Source organism: Trichomonas vaginalis, chromosome II (genome assembly GCF_026262505.1).
Source record: "Trichomonas vaginalis G3 chromosome II, whole genome shotgun sequence".
Taxonomy (NCBI): Eukaryota; Parabasalia; order Trichomonadida; family Trichomonadidae; genus Trichomonas; species Trichomonas vaginalis.
The window spans coordinates 9,557,291-9,581,782 of record NC_067204.1 but is presented as its reverse complement, the minus strand read 5'-3'; the positions used below and the strand labels follow the sequence as shown (position 1 = coordinate 9,581,782).

Below are 24,492 nucleotides of genomic sequence, written 5' to 3'. Positions count from 1 at the left end.
CGAATAACCGCTTTATTCGAATTTCCATTCAAATTAGAATTTCGAATAAACGGGTGTTATTGGAATTTCCATTCCAAAAAATGTTATATTTTGGCTTAATACTCACACATCAAATATAGCAAATATGGATTATCATTTGTTTCCAAAAGATTAAATATATTTGGCATGAAATTTTGATTAGCTAGATCAATTACATATATTAGATACTGCATTTCTGGGAATAGAAATTCCAATAACACCCGTTTATTCGAAATTCTAATTTGAATGGAAATTCGAATAAAGCGGTTATTCGAAATTCAGATAAAATAAATGGAATTTCCATAAAACCCGTTATTCCATTTTTGGCGGTTATTCGAATTGACCCTTTATTCGAATTAATCCATTATGCGTATTAAATGGAATTTATAATAATGATACCGTATTCATAATAATGGGGGAATTTATAATGAACCCCAATGTTTGAAATATCAAAAGATTCATTGCATATGCAATTATTTCATACAACATTAATTTTCGTTAATTTAAAGATTGATTTAGATGATTGTGTGTTGTATAATAATCAAATTAAAAATGTTAACAAATGCTTTGTTATTTCTGTGATGTTCAGTGATCCACCCTTATGCGAATATTTTCTTTGGCATGGGGCAAATTTTCTTCAATTCAATTCTTTCAGGGCAAATTTTCCTCTCAAATATTGGCAAAATCATAAATTTATTTGAAAAATTCAAATAGAGTTTGCCAGATTTTGAAAATTTGTAAAATCTAGCAAACTGTTATTATTATATCCATATAACTCATGAGATGGGAATCATAAAAATTTTGACAAAAACAATTGAAGGTATTATCCATTTTTGAAAGATTTACAATTTTCACAAAAATTCAAAGTGGAAAAAAATTTGCAAACATTCATTATGATAAATGCGTACTTAACGCGCTATGATGATTATATAAGAACAAATGAAATGCTTTATCATTTAAAGTCAGAAGAGTCCCTTGAAGAACTTACCAATATGATAATTTCTGTTTTAGTAAACAAGTATAAAATGCCCATTAACGATCTGATAATGAGTATTTTAAACGCAATCAAATTCAATTATGGATCCATCAAGCTTTATATTCAAATACTTAATCATTTATCAAATGAATATCAAATATTTTCAAAAAGATTATTAAGTATCGAGGTTTTAGATTTTGCTTCAAATTATTTAAGTATAGACTATACTAATAACAAGATCGATTTAGGGATTGAAACATCATCAGATATCTTGGAAATTCAAGAAATGATTATGAATGATGAAATCCAAAAATTCAAGGTCTATGCTTTAATTAAACCAATAACAGATATTTCAATAGCAATTCCATGTTTTCAAGGTTTATCGCCAATTGAAGCATGTTGCTATTTTGGATCTGTGAATATTTTTAATTTTCTCATATCAAATATGAATACCAAAATTACAAAGGAATGCCTTCGATACTCATTTATCGGTGGGAATATAGATATTATCAGTGAATGCCAGGTATATCATCAAATAGATAAAATTTGCTTGAAATTTATTATTGATTCCCATAACATTACATATTTCGAACATATTTTGGAGAGATTTTCATACATGATCAACGATATTGATTTATGTGATATTGTTAATTCCTCAAACTTGAAAGCAATGATTCTTTTTCTTGAGAAATATAACAAAAATGCATATTTAAATGATATAGGGTGTCCAAAGGTGTGTTTAGCACAAACCTGAATACTGCGAATAGAAATAAACAAGTTACATATATATAAAGTTTATTTAAATATAATCACCATTGGATTCAATCACGCGTTCGCAGCGATCGATCCAGGCTTGAAAGACACGCTTTAAATCATCATGAGAAAATTGCTCAAATTACTCTCTTACAAAATTTTCAAGATCATCTGGACTCGCGAATTCGCGTCCTTCAGCTCTCTTTTTTAGCGTGCCGAATAAATAAAAGTCAGAGGGTGCAATATCAGGTGAATAAATTGGGTTTGGAACAACTTTGACATTGTTTTCCACCAAGTAATTCATTACCTTATGACTTTTGTGAACTCTTGAATTATCAAAATGAATTGCAAACTTTTGTTTTTGTTGTTTGGATTTCTCAAACTCATCAGAATTGATAATTTGAGTAAGAACATTGTCAATTAGATACTGAGCATTCATCGTATTAGGTTTTTGAAGAATATCAATTGCGATGATGCCATTCACGCCCCAAAAAACCGATAACATCATCATTGGTGTGTCAATTTTTTTCTTCGGGAATGTTTGCGGATTTTCATCCTTCGGGATCCACATGATTTTGGCTTCTGTTGCATATTGAAACCAAGACTCGTCCCCTGTTACTAAAAAGCGAAACTTCTTGGATTGATACGCACCCAATATAGAGAGGAGCTCTTTCGAAGATTGGACTCTAGATTTTTTTTGAACTGAATTAAGGTTGTGCGGAACCCAACGTGTATACGCTAGTTTGTAGTTCAAATAATTGTGCAGATAATAACTGACTGTTGTACGTGGTATCTTTGTCATCTCCTCTATCCTTCTGAGTGATGCTCTTGGGTCTTCATCTAGCGCTTGAAGAATTGCTTTGATTTTTCTTTGATCCGGCGATTTTTTGTCAATTTTTATGATGGGCGCCTTTTTGTTCATGAAGTGATACATCCTAACATGATACGTTACAGTGGAATAGCTAGGAGCATCCATACCGAAGCATTTTACCAATGTCTCGTAGATTTTTTTACAGTCTTTGCATTTTTTTGCAAGAGCGAGGATGTTTTCTTTATGATTCATTAAAAAATGAAAAAAATCCCGCCAAAATTTCCCGAGAAACCGCCTCTTGTCTCAAAATTCATTTTATATCCCGGCATGGCGCCAAAATACAACATACTCATCATATACATATATTCATATTTTTTATTATATATTTATAATCAGCATATATCTCCTTTAATAGTCTCATATAGAGCGCTGTGCTAAACGCACCTTTGGACACCCTATACTATTCAAAGAAAAATACTCAGAAATGCAATTCAAAAGAACAGTAAAGAAATAATTGAATTAATCCTTGGACAGAAGGTAGATGTTAATGCAAAAGATAAACATGGCCAAACAATTCTTCATATTGCAGTAAAAAATAATAATAGAGAACAAGCAAAGTTTCTGCTTTCAAATGATGCTGATGTTAATATAAAAGATAAAGACGAGAAAACAGTACTACATATTTCAGTAAAAAATAACAATAAAGAAATGACAGAATTTCTTCTTTCATTTGATTTAGATATCAATGCTAAAGATAAAAATGGCCAAACAGCCCTTCATTTATCAGTAAAAAATAAAAATAAAGAAATATCAAAACTCCTTATTTCACATGATTCTGATGTTAATGCAAAAAATAAAAATGGTCAAACTGCTCTTCATTATGCGGTCAAAAATAAAAATAAAGAAATAATAGAGCTACTTCTTTCACATGGAGCTAATGTTAATGCTAAAGATAATGTTTGTGAAGATACACCACTCCATTTTGCAGCGAGATATAATAAAAAGATAGAAATAATAAAAATTCTACTTTCACATGATGCTCTTATTAATAAAACAAATAGGAAATACCAAACAGCATTACATTATGCAGCAAAATATAAGCATAGAAAAATTTTAATGCTGCTTATTAGTAATGGAGCATACATCAATTTACCCAATAAACGCTATGAGAAAACTGCTCTTCATTATGCCGCAAAATATAATGATATCGAAACTGCAAAAATTCTCCTTTCACATGGTTCAAATATCAGAAAGCAAGATGCAAAAGGATACATTCCGCTTCATTATGCTGCATCATGTAATAGTATCAAAACTACTGAACTTCTTATTAAGCATAAATCTAATGTCAATGCAAGAGATTTTAGCGAATGCACTGCGCTACATTATGCAGCATGGTGTAATTGTCCAGAAACTGCCAAATTTCTTATTTTGCATGGTGCAGATGTAAATTCAATGAATAAATATGGAAAAACTCCCCTTCATTATTCAGCAAAAAATAATTGGATAGAGATTGCAAGGATTCTAATTTCACATGGGGCTAATATAAATTTAAAAGATAATGATGGGAAAACTCCTCTTCATTATGCCGTAAGATTTATTCCACAAGATACAGCAAAATTTCTGATATTCCATGGTGCAGATAAAGATTCCAAAGATAATAACGGGATGACACCTGTCCAATATTCTGTATTACCTATATAATCTCATAAAAGTTTTGTTTATCTAGTATATTAAGTTCATATTTTTTTAAGGAAGGAGATATCAATTTCGCAATTCTGAATATAAATAGATTTAGGGTTTAACAAAGTGGCACGATGTTACAAAATTTCCCCTTTTTGCCCTTTGTTCATTCAATTTTACGCCCGGAGCTGGCACGAGTTTCGAGAATTCGTGCCAGTTTGTTAAATCTATTATAGATTTAAATTTATCTAGCCCTACTCTTTTTGCACAGCAGTTTAGTAATGAAAAATTGAAATACAAATACAAATAATATTTCCATTGTTTCTATGAGAACACTTGAAATATGATATAAAATTCACTTAACATAACAATAAATATTTACAAACAAAATAAATATACAAAATATAATAAATAAGCTTACGACAAGTATTGTGAAAGTGTTTTCTCGAGTTGCTCAAATTTTGTTGATAGTTCATTATGCAATGGCATGAAATTTTGGTGCTCTGCTGCATAATTTTTGTGTTTTTCGAGTCCTTCTCTGTTTTTCTCCAAAAAATCTTCGAAAACATTTTTCAGTTTGACTCTGTATTTTAGAATAACTGGATCTTCGTAGTCTTCAGTAGTTGGACTATTTAAGAATACTTCAGCAATTCTCACAACGCCTTCATTAACAGAGATCATTATATTACCTGATAAAAGTGTCTGTAAAGTCTCATATGCTCCAGAATTTATTGTATTCTCTAAATTAATGACTCTTTGATGTAACTGTCGATAAGCTACACGAATCGGAGACATTTTGATGCTTTTCTCACGTACAACAAGCGATCGCATTGAGACTGATGGCATTTTATCAGATGTCGACAAAACAGTTCTTTCCAGCCATTGATTTTCAACAGTTCCTTGTGCATTCCCTGAAATAGTGAATGGCCTTTCGAAAAAGAAATTGTTGACGAAATGGAAACTTTCAAATCCGCTTGAATTCTCACGATCTTTATGATAAGGTTCGATGAAAGTGACACAAAAATAGACTTTTTCTTTGTCATTCTTCATTTCATCAGTTATTTGTCCGATGCTTTGAACAACTTCTATTTTTGTCTTTTCACCAAACTTTTCTTTGCAATAATTCGTGTAATATTTGCAAACATCCAACAAACGGGAAAGTTTCGGGAAATGGACAACAAAGACTAATCCATTTTCATGGCAAAACTTTTTTCCAATGAAAGAAACTCTGAAATAATTTCCAAAATATCTTTTTTCGACATTTTGGAGTTTTTCTATCATCATTTCTTTCTCTTTATTAAAGAAAGAATTGAACAAAAACTGGCACAAAGGAACTACATCATCAATAAAAGATGTTCCGTATTCGTAGTACTTTGATTCCAAGCAAACATCAATTGTTTGTTTGACCAGTTTTTGGAGGAATTCTTTTGTGAAGAAATCAGTGAAAATTCCTGAACAAACTTTTCCAGAAGGAACAATATTTGCAGAAGAAGGACAAACGTTTGCAAAAGGATGATTCGTGTTAAATATATCCTGGATCTTATGTAGATATATCATGTGTTCAACAATATATGCTACAACATATATTTTCGTTTGAATTTCCTCTGAAAACATGTCTTCTTTGTGATAATTTTCACTTAATTTCAACATCAAATCAACAAAAGCGTCTGGAGAATGTTTGATGACTTTGGACTGTTCGTAGAGATCATTCTTCAAGTGCTTGTAATTCAACACTCTCTGATACAATGCTTTTGTCTCGTCTTTGTTTAAATAACTCACGTTTTTCAGATATTTTTGGTCGGCCAAATAAATTGAATAAGTCAAAATACTTCGACTTCTTGAAACTGAGTTATGGAACTTTTTGTCGCCATCATACAAAGAACTGAACAGCTTATATCCATCATTATAAGCTGCACAAAACATAAAAACACGTGAAAAGAAAACAGCTAAATTTGGCTGACACTTTTTGTAAAATTCTTTCATTTCTGTCATTTTTGAAATTATTTGAAAAACCAACTGGAAATTGTTCACAACCAAATTAGGAATTAAATCGAAAATTAATTGCGAAATCAATGATATATTTCCAGGGCTCAAACACTTGTCGTAGAACGTCAATCCTGACAACTGATACCTTTGTTCATCATAAAACATTGATGACAAAACATCTTTGTGGTTAACTTTCGGCCACCACTCTTTAAACATTTCGTCAGTGATGTTTTCAAGGAAGAACATGACAAAAGGACAGTTCTTAATGGGGAAAAGGAATGATAAAGGAGGCATCATTCTCTTCAATATTTCTTTAGTTAATTTGTCAGGAATTTCACTGAAACAAATTAACAATCTCTCGAAAACTCTGAGATCTTTTGATTGGCAAACTAAAGAGAATGTCATAATGGAATAGTCCGTGCACAAAAAGGATTCGCAGATATGTCTCGGAGTCAATAAATTGATGTAAAACAAGTTGGCATCGCTTTTCATTTCAATCAACTTTTGGTAAACTCTGTAAACGATTTCGCTGGCGGCGGAAACGAATCCTAAACCTAGTAAACAGTTAGTAAATCGTGCAATGTGGTCGATTTTCTTCATTTCTGTTAGTTTATCAATAAGATTCAGAACTTCAATCCTGGAATCGGGTTTAATTGTGTCTTTTAGGGCTAATTCAAGGACAAACCATATTGTATAACTCGATTCGGGCATGAAATTGACGAGATTTACCATGGTTTGTTTGAAATCTTGAGGAAGACCAAACTGCATCGCATAAGAATAGCAGATCTTGGTGTTGTGGTCGTTTATTATGTCATCAAGTAAAAAAATTCCTTCAGAAAAGTTGGATTTAAGAGTAAGTTCAGCAACTCTGAGTCTTGGAAAGAGACTTCGCTTCAAATTAGCACCAATTTCGTAAATACTATCGATGTAAACGCGTGGATCATCATAAGGAATAATTATTTTATCAATTTGGTTGAATTGATTGGGATGGCTAACTCTTATGTTGAAAAGTTCTATCTGGATTGTAATATCTATTGATATCTTAGCAGGTAATTCGAAAGTAAAGCGCTCATTAAAAAATACCAAACTTGAACTTCGAAATTTTTGAGTATGAAGCCTTGTAATAGCCGATGTTGTCCTTTCTGATGAATAAGGTGCTGTAAACGCTGGTAGTTTCTTGTTCAATCTCTTGTTGAATAAAGAAATTTTTGCAATTACATTTTCAAAGCTTTTTGTAATGCGTAATTCGTTTAATGTGAATACTATATGATGTCTGAATTGATAGGATGGTGTAGTTTCTTTATATGAAAGTGATTTTGCAATTTTATATCCTGCAATTTCTTTAGATTTATGCATAAGTTTGGCATTTATAGTTATTTTGAGATTTAGTTGGTTTCTCTTCTCGAATTCGTGCAAATTTTTCATGATTGTTTCTTTATCAGGTTGAGATCCGATTGGAACGGGATTTGGGAAGGTAAACAATCCTTCGGCTGAAAGTATATCTGTTACTCTTGCTATTGTCCAAGCAAAAGTTTCTAAAACAGTATTTTGCATACTCCATAATTCAATGATTTGTTTTTTCGCTGATTTTAATGTAGATTCGTTAGCCTTTTGATAATAATTGATAAATGCATCTCCGTGATTGTTGTGAAGTGGATGAGATAATGTTACAACTAAAGCAAGATCTGGATTTGATCTTGGCATTTCGTATGCGATTTTCTGAACGTTCCAGAAATGTTTCTTACTTTGGAACTCTGAGGCGCATGCTTGCGGTATCCAATCTACCATTTCAGTAATTATTTCTTCTCCATCAAATAAATATGTGCGAACAACAATTGGGGATCCTGGAACGAATGTATACTTGATATCTTCAAACTGAGTAGCAAGATATACGGCTTTTTCTAATGTAAAAGGTGAATAATAACGCGAATTTAGAGTTCTTGGTGAGATTGGCGGGTTATTTGTATACTTAACGAAGAAGTACGCAACTTGTTTATTGTAAATATTTGAATTAACTGGCTTTTCTCCATTAATAATATCTTTTACAGTATTAAATTTTGGTTTTCTTGATTTTTTAATCGAAATTTCATAATCATTGTTTTGTGTAGCTGATATTACATCTTTAAAGTATAGATCTATTAGCTCGTTCCCCTTGAAAATTTCTAAATTTACAGGAAAATGTGTAAAATAATCTTTATAAATCGGATTTTTCGAAATCTTTGGCTGAGTCATTGCTGGTAGACACCAACTTTCGTTTAAAGCGGAGACTAAGCACTCTGGTTTCTCCTTTTCAGGCTTCCAGGCTTGTCTCCGTTTCATAACTGAAAAGTTATTTTTTTCTGCGCGCATTACGCGGATAGCAAAAAATCAATGAATAATTAATTACTACGAAATGTTTATTGATTTTCATCCAAAAATTCGATTTATCTTGATATAATTGAATATCGTTTTATAAATTATTCCTTGTAAACTATATAATCCTTTCAATTTTTCTGAAGAAAACGTATGAATTTTTAAAAAGGTTAAAAAATACTTTTATTCCCTAGAAGAAACAACTTACTGAAGGATATCCTTGAGATCATCCTCAATTGAGCCAATTCCCTTGATGCCGAAGTTCTTGACAAGAACGTTAGCAACGTTTGGAGAAAGGAAGCCTGGAAGTGTTGGGCCAACACGGATGTTCTTGAATCCGAGGAAGAGGAGAGCGAGAAGGACGCAGACGGCCTTCTGTTCGTACCAAGCGATATCGAAAGCGAGTGGGAGCTTGTTGACATCGTCAAGGCCAAAGACTTTCTTAAGCTTGAGGGCAATAATAGCAAGGGAGTATGAGTCATTGCACTGGCCAGCATCGATAACACGTGGGATGCCGTTGATTTCGCCAAGGTCGAGCTTGTTGTAGCGGTACTTAGCGCAGCCAGCTGTAAGGATTAATGTGTCCTTTGGAAGTGCCTTAGCAACCTTTGTGTAGTAGTCACGTTCCTTATGGCGGCCATCGCAACCACCCATGCAGACGAATTTCTTGATCTGTCCGTTCTTGACGCCCTCGACAATCTTGTCAGCGACGGCGAGAACCTGATCGTGGGCAAGACCGACTGTGACCTGTCCCTTTTCGAGCTCCTTTGGTGGTGGGCATGTCTTAGCGAGAGCGATGATCTCTGAGAAGTCCTTCTGTCCGTTGACATCCTTGCGGTCTGGGATGTGCTTGAGTTCTGGCCAGCCGACAGCGCCTGTTGTGAAGATGCGGTCCTTGTACTCCTTGCGGACTGGGACAATGCAGTTTGTTGTCATGAGGATTGGGCCGTTGAATGGGCCGAATTCACGATCCTGGCGGAACCATGGGCCACCGTAGTTGCCACGGAGGTGTGGGTACTTCTTGAAGAATGGATAGCCATGAGCTGGAAGCATTTCACCGTGTGTGTAAACATCGACACCGGAATCCTTTGTCTGCTCAAGGAGGTCTTCAAGATCTCTAAGATCGTGACCGGATACAAGGATGCCTGGGCGTGTGCCAACACCAATGTTGACCTTTGTCATCTCTGGCTTGCCGTAGCGAGATGTGTTGGCCTTGTCGAGGAGTTCCATACCCTTGACGCAGTACTTGCCTGTTTCTAATGTGAGGGCGATAAGGTTGTTGATGTCTTCTTCCTTAGAAAGCTTGGCGAGTGTCTTAACTTGCCAGGCGTAGATTTCTGGATCATGGAAACCGATCATAGCAGCATGATCGATGTAAGCGGCCATACCCTTGACGCCGTAAAGAATCATTTCACGAAGTGAAACAACATCTGGATTTGAATGGGAGTTAACACCAAGTGGAGCTGTGATGTTCTTCTTTGTGAGCTTAGACTTGATCTCCTTGCAATAGTCAAGCTGTCTCTTGAGAGCGATATCATCGAAGTTAGCGTTTGTGATGGTCATGAAGAGTGTCTTGTTTAAGAGTTCGCCCATCTCGACGGAAACGGCGCCATCACCGAGAGCGATAGAAATTTCCTTAACGATTTGGACCATTTCATCTTCGATGTTAGCTGTGGAAGCTTGCTTGCCGCAAACACCCTTCTTTGTGCAGCCTGTGTTGTTATTTGTTTCCTGGCATTGGAAGCAGAACATCTTTTCGCCTACACGGAGGTGGGACTTAGAGCGGCCACCGAAGAGGTTTAAGAAATGCGATGCCGGTTGGGAGGAAAGCATTTAAGTGATATGATAATCTTACTTTCAAATCAATTGAATACTTTATAATCCACATTGTTGAATCTAGTTTCATTTATAAAATCCACTTATTATATATTAATGACCCACTTGGGAAAGAAATTTGAAAGGCATATGCAATTTTTCTATAGCCATATCGAACATAATTCAATTTCGAAAGAATTTTTATGGAACAATAATCGATAGAAACATATTTCAAACTAAAATTAAAATAATGTTTATAAAATTTGATTTACATGATTCCCTTCTCAAAAATTTTCCCAAGAGTCAAAATTGCCTAAAAGTTATACAAAAGTAGCTTTTATCATGAGTACTTTTGTTTCAAAAAATGATTTTATTTTTTATTAGAGTTCCTCAAAAAAATACGATTGTCGTTTTTTTCTTAAATAAAGTACAATCGATTACATTAACCTATTATGACATAAATTAGAAAACCTTTTTTTCCATTTTTACGCCAGTAAGGAAAATATGAACTGTAGCAATTTGCGCATTTAAAGTTAAACAATCGAGAGCACAAAATAGAAGTTATTATGGAAATGAATAGGAAGTATTGAAATGGGTTTTTCAATTTTTGCATTTAAAAATTAATTTTTTGTTAGAGATAAGAGCTAAAACTCGGTAAACAACTTCTTTATGTCTAGAAAATTCTATCTTGCCTTTTATTTTTTTCTCGCTGTGAAACGTATTCGGTCTTTTTTTTAAAAATTAATTTTTTGTTAGAGATAAGAGCTAAAACTCGGTAAACAACTTCTTTATGTCTAGAAAATTCTATCTTGCCTTTTATTTTTTTCTCGCTGTGAAACGTATTCGGTCTTTTTTTTTAAAAATTAATTTTTTGTTAGAGATAAGAGCTAAAACTTTGCAGACAACTCCCCCATGTCTAGCAAATTTAACATTCGTCTCCCATTTTTATATATTTGGTATAGAATGTTCGAAAATGCGTAATATGGTCATTAATATTAATTGAAAAGAACCTTGAATTAATTCAATCTGATCTCACAAAATATTTTAAATTACAAACTTTGTAGTTTGAATAGATAATTAGTATTAAACTCAAATAACTGGTTTATTTTTGAAAAAAATTATTTGAATTTATTCAATTTTGTGAATTTTCCTTTACAAATCAAGTTTAAATATCTTATTTGCCATCTAATTATAAATACAATGAAACATATTCGAAATTGAAAAGAATGACTTTTTCTGTTCTTTCAATCATTCAATTTGAATTTTGCAATATTGGATTTCTCATTAAATTGCTATTAAAAACAACAAGCAATTTAACTTACATTCAAATTTATTTGTGTTATATTCAATCTTCTCAAAACTTATAATTTTCGGCTATAGCATGATTATATGCTATATAATATAATAAACCTATAATAGTATCATTCTTTCAATTATTTGAAGAGAAAACCGAAAAAATCTATTTTCGGTCTATAACATAATTCAATTCGAATAAGATCATATTAAAGCGTTTGACTAGAAGTATTGTTGCTAAGTTCGGTCAACGATAGGAATTGAGTGGAAATTAATCGTCGAGGAAGTACGATTATGTAAAGTAAAAAATGTTGTGGGATTTTTAATATTGTATATAATTTTATAATAAAATTTTTGTGAGACATTTTAAGAAGCACATATAATTTTTTGAATTTAAAAATTAAAGTAGTGTTGAATGAATTTATTGATTAATTTAATACGGATATTTCTCAAAATTAATCAAAAATAGGTTTTCAGAGAACTTTTGAGATATCTTTTCAAAATGTCTTTTTGAAAATATATAAGTATTATATCAAATTGAAAAAAGGTATTTATCAAAATTCTAAAATTCTTAATAAAAAATAACTTTTCAGAGGATTGTGATTTTGAAAGCATGAGTAATAAGTAAAAAATATCTACGATTTTAATGAGGGAATTGTTCCTTATGAGGCATACATTATAACTATATACCTCATAAGGAACAATTCCTCTTGATAGCTGGGAAACTTTCTCTGAATAACTTATCATTTGGAGAAAGTTTCCCAGCTATCTATTAGAAACTAAAGGCTGTGAGGCACTAATATATAATCAGTGCCTCATAGCCTTAGTTTCTTATTAAAAACGAGAAAACTTGTTCGAAATGATAAACAATTTCGAACAAGTTTTCTCGTTTTAAGGAGGGAATTGTTCCTTATGAGGTATACAGTATGAATATATACCTCATAAGGAACAATTTTTCTTTAAATGGGAGAAACTTTGTCGAATGTTAAACTATTCGGACAAAGTTTCTCCCATTTGTAGTGGAGATGGAAGGCTTTGAGGTATATTATATTAATATGTACCCCAAAGCCTTCCATCTCCACTTGAAAGTTCCAAAACTTTGGGTTAATGTCTTGCAATTAACCCAAAGTTTTGGAACTTTAGTTAGTATACATATCTCGTGTACTGAGGCACTGCGCGCCTCCTTACCCATTATATGTGAATTTGACACTTTACAAAACCGTTAACGTATATTTTACAACACTAACGACTTCACTAACGACTTCACTAACGTTTTCACAAACGACTTCATTAATGTAAAAATAAACGTTCTCACTTACAAAAGTATTGCAACTCCTCCCATTGCTGTGCTTCACATAACAGCTCATAATCTTCTGACTCACTTTCTTCTTCATATAGGTCAAAGTCACTGTCAAAATGAATGTTAGTAAGTTTTGACAAAGCTAATGAAACACGTTTACCGTTTGTATCGTATGCTTGTATAAACTTTCCATTCTTCATTCCTTCATAAACGCTCAAACTAACTTTACCCTTTCTCCCTCGTATCTGATAGAATGTATTTTCACGAGGAACGAAGAACAAATTCTTGAACTCATGACCGTTGTAGTTTGTTATCTCAATAGTTTTCGTCATTTATATAAAAATAAAATAAAAAATAAATGATATCACCACCCTCACATGTATGAAAACATAGCCCAAAAATAAATTTAGGTGAAGTGGTGAAATCTCACCTCTTTTTTCACCTCTTTTTTCACCCGTTGAATTCATTGCTTTATAACTCTCTTCCTTTCTCCAACTCTTCTAACTTCTTCTTAAGTTCAGCAATGTTGTCCTCATGAAGTTTAATCTTTCTCAAAATTCCTTCTTTATCTAATGGTTGCTTTATCTTTCTAAACTGAACTCTACCATCCTTCATAGTATGAATGTAAAAACCTTCTGGAATAGTTCCTGATTTAATGTATTCTACCAAGAACTTTTGTTTCATTGCTTCAGTGACTTTATTTGTCATTTCAATAAAATAAAAATTTTAATATTAAATAAAAATAACGTTATTTTTTCAGTAAGGAAACGCAGGAGTTTTACGATTTATTTGTGGTGTAGGTTCTGGTTTAAATGTTGGAGTCGGTTTTGGAGTTGACTTTTGAACAGGAGTTTGTAATTCCATAGGTTCAGGAGTCATTGAAGGTGTTGTTTGTGAAGGCGTTGGTTTTGACGATGGTGTCGGAGTTTGTTTAACTTCAGCTACTTCAGTATTATTTACAACATTTGCTTTATTTCTTTTCAACATCATTACTGCTCCTGCTGTAACTAGCAAACCTAGTGGGAGACCATATTTTATATAAGGACTTGACCAAATGCTATTTTTGACAGGAGCTGGTGGAACACCTAACCTTGGTGAGACTGCTCTTTGCCATTGTGCAGCTCGTAAGAAATATTCAATAGGTGCTCCATAATCGTTTGGTAAAGTTTGTTTCATAGATGGTGAAGGTTCGCGAGAGCTTGATGAAGAACTCATTTATAAGCTTTAAAAATAAACGTTCATCCTTTATTCCTCACTGTCGTCCGTGGCTAAGTTATAGTCATCTAATCTTATTATGGGTGCCTGACTGTCTTACCTGAATGGCAAAGCAACAATCCCTCATAAATCCAATAAGTGGCTTTGGTACGTTTTCAGTTGCTAGTTCAATAGGTCCTTTAACAGACAATTTGTATGTTATTGGAGCAGTAGATGTTTGACCTTGCTGGAAGCAAAAGTCCACTTCTTTGGAAAACCACATAAGAAATGTGTGTTGTCATAGCTATCCCATTTATGTTCCACACTACCATCATCACCAATGACCTCATAACATCTTCATTAAATCCTATCATATCATTGTTTGTATTGCAAGCGTTCGCAACCATTTCATAAAATACAGGTCCATATGATTTTTCAGGTTCTGCAGGCATATTTCCATAAGCTCCCATGGAAAGCTGAAGATATTTAAACTTAGGGTTCTCAAAATTAACATAATAGTTGTCTTTCTTTCTAAATAGTGCCCAAATACTTTTAACATTAATAGGCCGTATAAGCTGCTGTAAATGTTGCACTTGAACTATCTGTATTCTTTGAGAATGAACCGTCCATAGGAATCCAATCCATAACTTTAACAGGAAAACATAAAGCCTCGTTTGTATAATGTTCTTACAAGTTCTGTATAAATGTTAGGTCTAAAGAGAATGACTTTGGATGAATGAAACATTCATTAAAATCCATCTTTTTTCGAAATAGTTGCTGGTTTACAGTTGTAATAGTAACTGTTCCACTAGCTTCTACTGCCTTCGTTATCATAGTGAATGGTTCATTCCATGGAACAAATTTATTTGTCGGTGGATTTGAATCTGAAGCAAATGCAACTTTAAGAGTTGGATTGAAAGCAATGATATCATTTACAGATTATAGATGTGCATTGTAAGGCGTCGCTACTGAACTTTACTTTAAGCTGAATGTTTCCTGCAAAAGCTGGAATAAATCGAATAGCTTCTAATGGAAGGAATCTTCTAACAGGAATTCTTAAACGAAGCTTAAAATCAAATGATTTTCCTGCTGTAATTGGACCACTAACAATTTGTCCTGTTCTGCATGTTCCCGAATGACTCCATACATCTTCATGTCGAGTCTTTGAGAAAACATCTACTTTCTTTATTTGTTCGGTAGTTGTGAGTTTGAAGTTATATATGCTTCTTCTCTTGCGTTGTCTTGAGAATATACGATACGACCATTTGCAAGGATTTGATATCCAGCAACTGCATAGAAAGCGTCATCGAAACCAATCCAAATCCTGGTGGGTTTGTTTTATTGGAACCTGAACCAATTTCTTTATCTACAATAAATTGACCTTCCATTTTATACGTAATGAATGTATTGTAAAGGTCCAACATATTTTCACCAGGAGGTGAGAGATTGAATGTTACCCATGTGTTATCTTTAGCAGTTCCAGGTTGTGATGGAATCTTTGCGTCAGAATATTTTCTATTAGTGTCACCAATTTGAACTGCATTGTCTATGATATCGAAATATAGCGAATCTGATGAATATGCTCTGCTGGAGTAAATTCGTTTAACTGTTCGTTCTGCATGTATTTACTTCAGATAAAAATATCTATTTACTTCATTATTCTCACTCTTCTTCTTGGTATTCGTGGAAGTTGTTTCTTGACATTTTCAATGAACTGTACATTCTCTTTTGTCTCGACTTCTTTCACTGGTGGGTCAGGGTTCTTTGACTCGGTTTGCTTTTCAATGAAATTCACGAACTTTGCAATAAGCTCTTGGTTCGTTATTGAAAGTACATCTGGCTTCTTTTCTTCTTGTTCTTTTGGTGGCTCAGTTTGTACAGAAGGTTTTATATGGGCTTCGTGGGCTTCGCCCTCGGTGCCATGCACCTTAATGTTGTCGCTCTCTGTATTCGCTAATGGAACCTTTCTTTTTCTTACATATATTTTACCATCTTTACTCTGACTTACATAATAGAAAGGATGTTGTATTCCTCTGGCGTCATTTAATATAATAGACTCTCGTTCTGATTTTGACAAGCTCATTTTACATCGGTTAAAGTTTTAATTTAGTTTTTTATCTACAGTCAAATGACTCACAAATCCTACGGACAAGACCCAAGGGGTCATAGATGTTGAAGCATTGAAGAAAGAAATTCGTGAACAAATTTTATCCGAACTGAAGGAACAAAAACCAGAACAAAAGCCAGAGAGACCAAAGAGAAAACTTAGTGAAAAACAACTAGCTGCATTAGCTGCTGGAAACAGAAGAACCCACGTTTGCTGGCGAAAAAAGCTAGAGAAGAAGCAAAAGCAAAGGAAGAACAAAAAGCTAAAGAAGCTGAAGCAAAGAAAGAGTAAATGGTTTATTTTTATCCGAATTAAATGTATAGACAAATACCTTTAACTGTTGCGTTCAGTAGTGAAAACCCTGACGTCAAAATAAAGGGGAACAGAGTAACGTTTAAGTTTCCAACAGACTGGATTGTGAACATAAATGAAGAGAAGTACATTGGCATAACATCTATATATAACACGTGCTTTCAGAAAGGTTGACTTTATACTTCAAGTCGAGATAGAAAATGACGAACAGTCTTTAAGCGCCCAAAACATTCACATATACAAATACTTTAAAGACGATACAACATTGTTGCAATGTATGATTTCATTTAATGAGATGTTCGAGAAAAAGTTCAATATTGAAGTACAAACTTTACAGCCTTTACGTGAGTTTCTTGCACAACTGAAAGAAAAGGTAGTCAGCCACAACTTATAGACTTTCATTATGAATTTAATGAAAATGAAGATGGAACTCATGACTGTCAGTTTTATTATTCTCACCATTCAATGAAGTCGCTAAAGAGAAAGAAAATCCATTACGTATAAGATTTCAAATCTCTTGAACCAGTGATGATTTCAAGAATGTTTTCAATTATGATGCAATGCTTCCGAGGAAAAATGAATTTTCAAAGATTGTAACACCTGGCATTTGGGATAGAAAGCAAGCTATATTATATTCAAACTTAAGTAAGGGAGTTGAAAATGAGTTCATTGGTCATACAAGAACTTCACCACTGTCAAATCCTAAGTATTACAAGCTACTGGCTTCAATCGTGAGTTTTGGATAGACATGTTCTCCACTCATGACCATAAGTGCCCAGTGTTCTTACCTCCAGATGGGAAAGATTGTTTATACATTGAAGCACAATTGTTAAACTCTACAATAGCTGTATTGTAAATGACCATATAGGCTTCGCCCATGCCGCTAGCGGCTTATTTTATCACAAATGACCTCATTGCTGACAAAAAAATGACCTCAGAACTTCAACTTACGAATAAAGCTTGTTTTAGTCGTTATTGAAAAGTTGAACTTTTCAGCAAAGCAAGGTTGACATGACTTACATAAGTCGAATGCAATCTCTTGACCATCATAAAGTGCTTTGTAAATTTCATTAAACTGAACTCAGAGTCTTTGTCATATGTTCCAACAAGGTATGTGAATGTTCTTATCTTCATTGTAATAGCATTGTATAGCTTCAGGAAACATTTCATTAGCGGTTAAAGCAATAACATCTTGCTTCACGCCTTTCATTCTGCAGTGAAATGCAACTTCATTTAAATCATCTTCGTGAGTAAGCTATGTAGGTCTTCTTTCCACAGAAAATACTTTTTAAAGCTAAACTTTGTTTTCCAGGTGTTATTTCTGCAAAGTCGCTATGAAATTGACCAAGGTTCTTTCCTATAAGTTCTCTACCGTATCTCTTCTTAAACTCTGCTGCAAGCTTTGGGATGTCTTCATTATATAAGTGCATACTGTCGTATCCTGGTAAAATATTTGAAGTCCCATATCTCAGCAGTACAGAATACTTCATTCATAATACGTTTTGACATAGACAGAAAATATTAACACCAAGTGGACAGAAGTTAAAGTGTCTGCAAATGCTTTTCGTTAGCTTGAAAATAGTTTTATCTGAACCATCCAAACCTTCGAACTTCACTATATGGTTGTAATTTCTTATAGCATATCTTATAGCATCTTTGTCATCTACTATTGGTTATTTTGACTCAATAGGAGATAGAATAGTTTTGCCATAAATGCTGTTCAGAATGAGTTTTATAATTTCTTGTAAGGGGTTTTCTTCTTTTTATACTTTAACCTTAACTCAAACAACTTCTTTACTTCATCTCTTATTCTCATATCTCTTTTCCATCGTAATAGTATCCTTGCAACACTTCACATTTGACACCTTGATATTTTATGAGGTCTTGTAATGTTATATGGTCAACATACATGAGACAGCAAGTGTTTGAACTTCTTGGAACGTTAAGTTCTGGATTTAGTTTCAGGGTCGCAAACTATTAAATGAAAGGTCTGGGTATACCAATCTCTGTTATCTTAATGAGAACAAAGAAGCCAGACATAAACTTTTCACCAATGGGTTCCTTTTGGTCATCATCGAATAAATGTCTCATGAGATACTCTGTGTTTAACATTTCTTCCTTCAATACTTTTGGAATACCTTCTAAAGTATAAAGTCTTGCTATAGCTGAAGGATATAATGAAACAGTGTCGAAGTCAGCAATGAGTTTCTTTTTGCTCTTTTGTTTCATGTTATCTGACAACATACATCTTCCACCTTGAATGCATCTCGAAATAAATTCTCTTGGTTTATTTGAGAGGTCATAAAGATTTCCATTCGGAAGTATACTCTGTTCTCAAACAATTTGTTAGCAATTGAACAAATACTAACGTAGTCATAAACGTTTAAATCAACTCTTTCAATAAGTCATTGCGGAACTTTACAAAACCTTCTCTTAAATTCTTACATCTTGTTTGCAGTAAAACGTGCTATATTTTTCTAAGTCGAAGTTCTCATCTATTCTGCAACCTTTGATGGAATCTATGTTTTTCAAATGTATCTGCATCCCGGATAAACTTACATGCTTCAGAAATGACACCAGTTCTGTTGTCATTTGCTAACAAAACACTGCTGTAGTAGTTATATGGAAATACTTCTTTCGGTCCTGTTTGTAAGTTAAACATAGCAGGAAATAGTTTAAGCTTCTTATTTATAACACTGTAAGAGTCTTTTATAATAATTGCCCGTCCTTTATATAAACCAGTTATTTGCATTGTTCGTGAACCTTTAATGATGGGAGTTCCTTTCACTTCTGTCATGTGTCTTAAGATGAAGTTTATGTCATAACTGAGGTTGTGAAAATATATTAAACTCTTGTCAGGGAGTCTTTCCAAAAATTCTGTTGCACAGTTTTGACCCCAAATGCTTTCACTCACTGAACCATCTTCACTGTCATAACAGATGTTAAAAGCTTTATGAAAGCCATCCGTACTACACTCAAAGTCAGCAAAGAAAACGTGCTCAGGAATGAATTTACATTTAGCTTTATTTACTTCTTTTGACTCTGCTTTCTTCTTCAGTTGTACACAATACTTTGGAGCATATGTCAAATCTTTAAATGGTGCAAGGTTCTGTTTATATAAGTCAGTAGTATATGTGAAAAGTTCTCCATAAGAAATAGGTTCGAAATATTTGCACTCCCACAATGTTTTCATAACATCCCATAACGGTGTTGTTCTATCATAACGAACTACATATTTATCTTCTCTCTTTGTATAAATCTTCATCTGTTTCTCAATGTTCATTCCACCACAAGCTTTGAGAATTTCTTTATAGTTTCGAATGAAGTATGTTGTCATTGGAAGTCTTTCATTTAGCATGTAGTGGTCTTCAACAAGAAGTAAGTCAATAGTTCTAACAGTTTCGCATTCTTTTGGTATATATCTCTTTATTTCATTATGTCTTGAGTCATTGAAATAACCAATGGTAACATTAAATGCTATACCTGTTGCGTCAGAAATTTCTTGTACTTTACTTTGAGGAAAGTCTCTAACACGAATGACTTCTCTCATGTGGTCAATAGTTTCTTCATTTACTCCAGCCTGAATGCAAGCATAAACGAAACAATTGTCCTCTGTCATAAGTATTGCAGTTCTTTTGTTCAGTTCATTGAAGATTTGGTAGCGTTCAAGATTTATAGGTAATGTGCAAAGATACTTCCATAACTGACCGCTTCTCTTCTTATAAAACTTCTTTTCACCATTATCTTTCCAAAAGCTTTCTATAAGTGCTGGGTTTCCTGTTTGCTTAAGAGCTTCCAAAATGGCTTTCTGGTCATTTGTCAGTGTGCTTTCATCTCTATATGGTCTCTTTTTTGGTTTGCCTTTCTTTACATCTGACATCGTTAAGCCTTCATATTCTGTTAAATCATACATCTTTATTTCAGTAAGATTCTTTATGTTTGTCAAGAAGAAGTCATAGTGCATTTCAACAATACCTGCAGCATTTGCTTCTATCTCTGATATAAAGTTCTCCTTCAAGAGCTGATGTAGTAATGTTCCAATATTATTGAGGTTTAACGTAGAACATTCATACTTTCCACCAAGTTTATAACATACCATCCATCTTTGTTGCGAGTTTATTTTAATTTTCTCTAAGAGTCTCATGAAAACCTTACCGAAATGTTTGTGTAAATATTCTCTGTTTGGTTCATCTAAAGCTTCGATGTTAAAGTCAATGAGTCTATTGCCTGACTTCACATTTCTCTTCCTATTCTCTTCATCTTTCTTTAACCATCTCTCACCTTCTTTTGGTTTGTCGTCAATGGAACGAATGACATCGTTAGCTTTGCGAACTTGTTCTATAGCACTTTTAAACATCTCTCTTCTCTGTTGTTTCAGTGTGTCGTCTCTTCTTCTTGTTTCACCAACGTTTGCATTTGTTATGTCAAACATTTCTTGACGAACATCATGCGAAAGAGCTTTACGAGTATGACCAACGTTCGCATTTGTTATGTCAAACATTTCTCTTCTTACTTCATGAGGTACTGAACGTCTATGATATAAGTCAATAGCAATGTCATTTAAAGGAAATGCTCTTGCATGGACTTCGTCCTCGCCGCGTTGCGGCTTTATGAACTCATGAATTCTATCATAACTTATTGCACCATTGTAGTCTTTAATGAAGTCAGCGAGTGCTTTTTGTTTGTCGCGTAATGTTTTGCAACATCTATATTAGCTTCTGTAAGAAGTTGTTTTATTTCCGAGTGTTCTAACTTAGACAACTTCCGATACATCTTTAGTAGGAAATAAAAAAATATTTTTTGAAAAATTAGATTAGATTTTTTAAGTTATTTTTCAAAATAATTTAATATTTTTATTTTAATGAAACACATGCAAGATTGCAAGTTCTTTTCATACAATGCTCTCGCTACTGCCATCAAGAATGAGTTCAATGGTGCTCAAACGTTAATGTTATCTTTAACAAGAAGTTTGTGAAAGAATCTAAGTTCGGTCAGTATGTCAGACCATTAGCTATTGTCATTGACCGCAAACGTTATACTTCACAAGAGTTAGCAGTAGTTTTGAAACAAAAGGGTTTCTTCGTGAATGTCAAAGATACTCATTATACTGTTATAAAGAACTCCAACATTGACTTCTTCAGTATTGCTAAATCTTTCCGAACAGAAAGAATATAAGAAGGGTGAAAAAATGTGAAATATTATCCTTCATCTCTGAAGACAATAACGAACAAAGATGTTATACAAAAGTTCTTACCAAAGGTTGAAGAAGCTTCTATTGACATTGACGAAGGAAGTGAAATGGTTGAAGAAATTGACCCTGAAGCTATTTAACCAAAAATATATTTTTGGTGAAGAGGTGAGATTTCACCTGTTTTTTCACCTCATTCTCTCTTCGTTAATGTTGTCGTGACTTCTTCGTTAATGTTGTCGTGACTTCATTCTTCCTCTTTGAAGTTATCGAAATATTCTGTTATTTTTTCCTTCAGTAATGGTAAGTCTTCTTTGAAGGTAAGTATTGTGCAACCTTTGATGTCATAGTGTGTTTGAGGAAGAGTATTTTTGACAATTTCTTTTATTTGCTCATTCGGTGTCATTGAAATCGGTAAGTTTTCACGATAGAACCAGTTTCTGTCAGATTTATATATTTTAGCAAGGTCGTAAAAGCTTTTGTTGTTTCTTCTGACTAAATGCAACATAACCATATCTTATCTTCTTCATTCTCCAACTCTTCAGTATAAATCATATACTTATAGTTCTTTTCCTTTCCTTTTGGTACTGAACGCGGTATTCTTTTCTGTATGCTTTTGTCTTTGGATTCAATGACTTCATCTTTTGCTTGAAGTTTCTTTTCCATCTCTCCACGTTCTTGTCTGTGAAGTTCGTCAAGAAGTTTGTAAATATTCCAAGCATAACGTGGTGAAGCCCACATTGCAACTGCATTTACTAAAAGTCTATGAACATAATATCCTCTCAAACCGTTTGGCAATTTTTCACGGTTTTCATAGAGTTTTGGCGACTGGGATTTTTTACCTACTCGCTGTTCTTCACTGTTTTCAGAAAAAAGTACGTCTCGCTGTGCTTCACTTAATAGTTCTATGGTGCTTTGGTTCCTAAACCAGTCTTTAGGAAGCTTAGTATCTGGAGCAAAACAAGCCGTCAAAATACTTTGCATTTGGTACATGTCGTCTTTGACAGAACGAATGAGTCTCAATTGTTTGTTATACTGTATGTATTCGTATTCTTCATTTATGACTTCATGAACGATAGCAGTTGTTGTGTTCTCTAATGTTGACATATCTGTCTTTACATACAGGATAAAAAAATAAATAAAATAAAAACTAACTTTATTTTTTTTGAGATAAACACTATTTCTTCACAACATTAAATTTTATCCTGTATGAAATGACTTTAAAAAGATTATTGACTGACTTCGAATACTATCTCATTGACGCACTGACAGACCCTCAAAACTGTGTTGAAAGTTCTTTAAGCTTTAAGATTGAAGGTACGACGCATTTTGTCTTCACTTACGTATTGAAAGAATATGACCGTTATCATAACGAAGTGAATCAAACACTAATAAAATTTGTAGATAAAAAATTGGTTAACAATGAATATTTTAAACGTGAAGACCCAAACACTGCTGGAGATGATGAAGAATACAGACAAGTTATTGAAAAAAATAACGCAAGATTAGATGCAATAGAAAAGAAGTTTAATGAATGTCTTACAAACACGTATGAATATCTTATGCAGTGGGAAGCCAGATGGAAATAAATTTACGTCAAATATGCAATTTATAAAATCTTATGTCGACAGGCTACGTAGCACAGTGGTCTAAGGTGGTGTTATGGAGGGGTCAGGGTCTGTGGTTCGAACCGCGACAGCGCCGTATTTTCTTATTTTCTTTATTTGTCTTGTTTGTCGTGAATAAAAAGTGTCATAAAAGTGCTCTATCTTCCACGGGAATAAATAAAAAATTTACTTTATTTCTTCTTTATTTCTTTGTTCCCGTGGAAGAAGGGTTTTTGCCGTTTTTTCTCAGCCGAAATCAACGATTTTTTCATTTTTGGAATCCTTAGCAAATGAGGAATCTTTTCTCTCGTGGAAGCTTTGACCAAAAATATAATTTAGGTGAAGAGGTGAGATTTCACCTCTTTTTTCACCTAATTTTTCACCTCTTGAATTTGTCAAGATTTCTTCGTAAATGCTTTGTCAAGATTTCATCGTAAATGCTTTGTCATGACTTCTTCGTAAATGAGTGTAAATGACCAAAAATATAATTTAGGTGAAGAGGTGAGATTTCACCTCTTTTTTCACCTAATTTTTCACCTCTTGAATTTTCGTGAATTTCCTTAAGATAGAAAAAATAAAGTTAGTTTTATTTTTATTTATTTTTTATTTTGTATAAAAGATATGATTTCAACAATCGGCACAACAACAATTCAAGCCGCGAACGGCGGGACTCTGTCCACAACAACTTCACCAAACTCGTTAGTCATGAATCCAACATCTATGTTAGTAGAGATGGAAAGCTTCATTCCTTCTTCATTTACTTTCGAAACAGAAATACAAAAAATTAAGCAGGAACTTTTAACAAGTAATTTAGACTGTAGTGCGAAAGATGAAACAAATGAACAGTATCTTTATGAAATGGAGGACCTCATCGACCATTTACCTAAACTACCTGAAATTCAGCATCAAAAACTAACTATTCCTGAATTCGACGAAATTGAAGTCAAAGCAACTGACTCAGTAGAAATAAAGAAGTTCATACGTAAAGTAAATTATGAATTCCTTGGTTTTCATTGCAACCATAAAGTTATGGACAAAGATTGCGATATGGTATATAAGAATGTTTCTGACATATATAAATCTGAAGAATTTAAGACCTA

The 24,492-nt window shown here is 33.4% G+C and overlaps 8 protein-coding genes and 2 pseudogenes across 10 annotated transcripts, besides 4 other annotated features; 2 read left to right on the top strand and 8 right to left on the bottom strand.

Moving 5' to 3' along the window:
- Positions 1-1,713: 1,713 nt before the first annotated feature.
- Positions 1,714-3,016: a mobile genetic element.
- TVAGG3_0515010 lies at positions 1,794-2,920 on the bottom strand (annotated as a pseudogene). The gene has a single exon. A coding segment is annotated over exon 1 (1,127 nt).
- Positions 3,017-3,266: 250 nt separating the features above from the next.
- On the top strand, positions 3,267-4,259 carry TVAGG3_0514990 (ankyrin repeat, PH and SEC7 domain containing protein SECG-related family; the record flags this gene model as incomplete). Its single annotated transcript, XM_001325672.1, has 1 exon — positions 3,267-4,259. One exon carries the CDS (start codon positions 3,267-3,269, stop codon positions 4,257-4,259), a length of 993 nt encoding a protein of 330 aa, XP_001325707.1.
- A 396-nt stretch (positions 4,260-4,655) lies between these two features.
- On the bottom strand, positions 4,656-8,543 carry TVAGG3_0514980 (memory T cell proliferation; the record flags this gene model as incomplete). Its single annotated transcript, XM_001325671.1, has 1 exon — positions 4,656-8,543. The coding sequence occupies one exon, from the start codon at positions 8,541-8,543 to the stop codon at positions 4,656-4,658; it is 3,888 nt and encodes a 1,295-aa protein (XP_001325706.1).
- Positions 8,544-8,670: 127 nt separating this feature from the next.
- Positions 8,671-10,410, bottom strand: TVAGG3_0514970 (hybrid-cluster protein; the record flags this gene model as incomplete). Its single annotated transcript, XM_001325670.2, has 1 exon — positions 8,781-10,409. One exon carries the CDS (start codon positions 10,407-10,409, stop codon positions 8,781-8,783), a length of 1,629 nt encoding a protein of 542 aa, XP_001325705.1.
- Positions 10,411-11,029: 619 nt separating this feature from the next.
- Positions 11,030-11,867: a mobile genetic element.
- Positions 11,868-12,575: 708 nt separating this feature from the next.
- Positions 12,576-12,825: a mobile genetic element.
- Positions 12,826-24,492: part of a mobile genetic element that runs on past the window's edge.
- TVAGG3_0514940 (uncharacterized protein) lies at positions 12,996-13,316 on the bottom strand (the record flags this gene model as incomplete). Its single annotated transcript, XM_051237070.1, has 1 exon — positions 12,996-13,316. The coding sequence occupies one exon, from the start codon at positions 13,314-13,316 to the stop codon at positions 12,996-12,998; it is 321 nt and encodes a 106-aa protein (XP_051094894.1).
- TVAGG3_0514930 (uncharacterized protein) lies at positions 13,456-13,692 on the bottom strand (the record flags this gene model as incomplete). The annotated part of the gene is made up of 1 exon (XM_051237069.1): positions 13,456-13,692. The coding sequence occupies one exon, from the start codon at positions 13,690-13,692 to the stop codon at positions 13,456-13,458; it is 237 nt and encodes a 78-aa protein (XP_051094893.1).
- TVAGG3_0514920 (repellent protein 1 family) lies at positions 13,741-14,199 on the bottom strand (the record flags this gene model as incomplete). The annotated part of the gene is made up of 1 exon (XM_051237068.1): positions 13,741-14,199. The coding sequence occupies one exon, from the start codon at positions 14,197-14,199 to the stop codon at positions 13,741-13,743; it is 459 nt and encodes a 152-aa protein (XP_051094892.1).
- TVAGG3_0514910 (organellar and viral DNA polymerase type B) lies at positions 20,094-21,029 on the bottom strand (the record flags this gene model as incomplete). Its single annotated transcript, XM_051237067.1, has 1 exon — positions 20,094-21,029. A coding segment is annotated over one exon (936 nt), but the record flags the coding sequence as incomplete, so codon positions are not given.
- TVAGG3_0514900 lies at positions 22,080-22,892 on the bottom strand (annotated as a pseudogene). Its single transcript has one exon. A coding segment is annotated over exon 1 (813 nt).
- TVAGG3_0514890 (uncharacterized protein) lies at positions 23,000-23,374 on the top strand (the record flags this gene model as incomplete). The annotated part of the gene is made up of 1 exon (XM_051237066.1): positions 23,000-23,374. One exon carries the CDS (start codon positions 23,000-23,002, stop codon positions 23,372-23,374), a length of 375 nt encoding a protein of 124 aa, XP_051094890.1.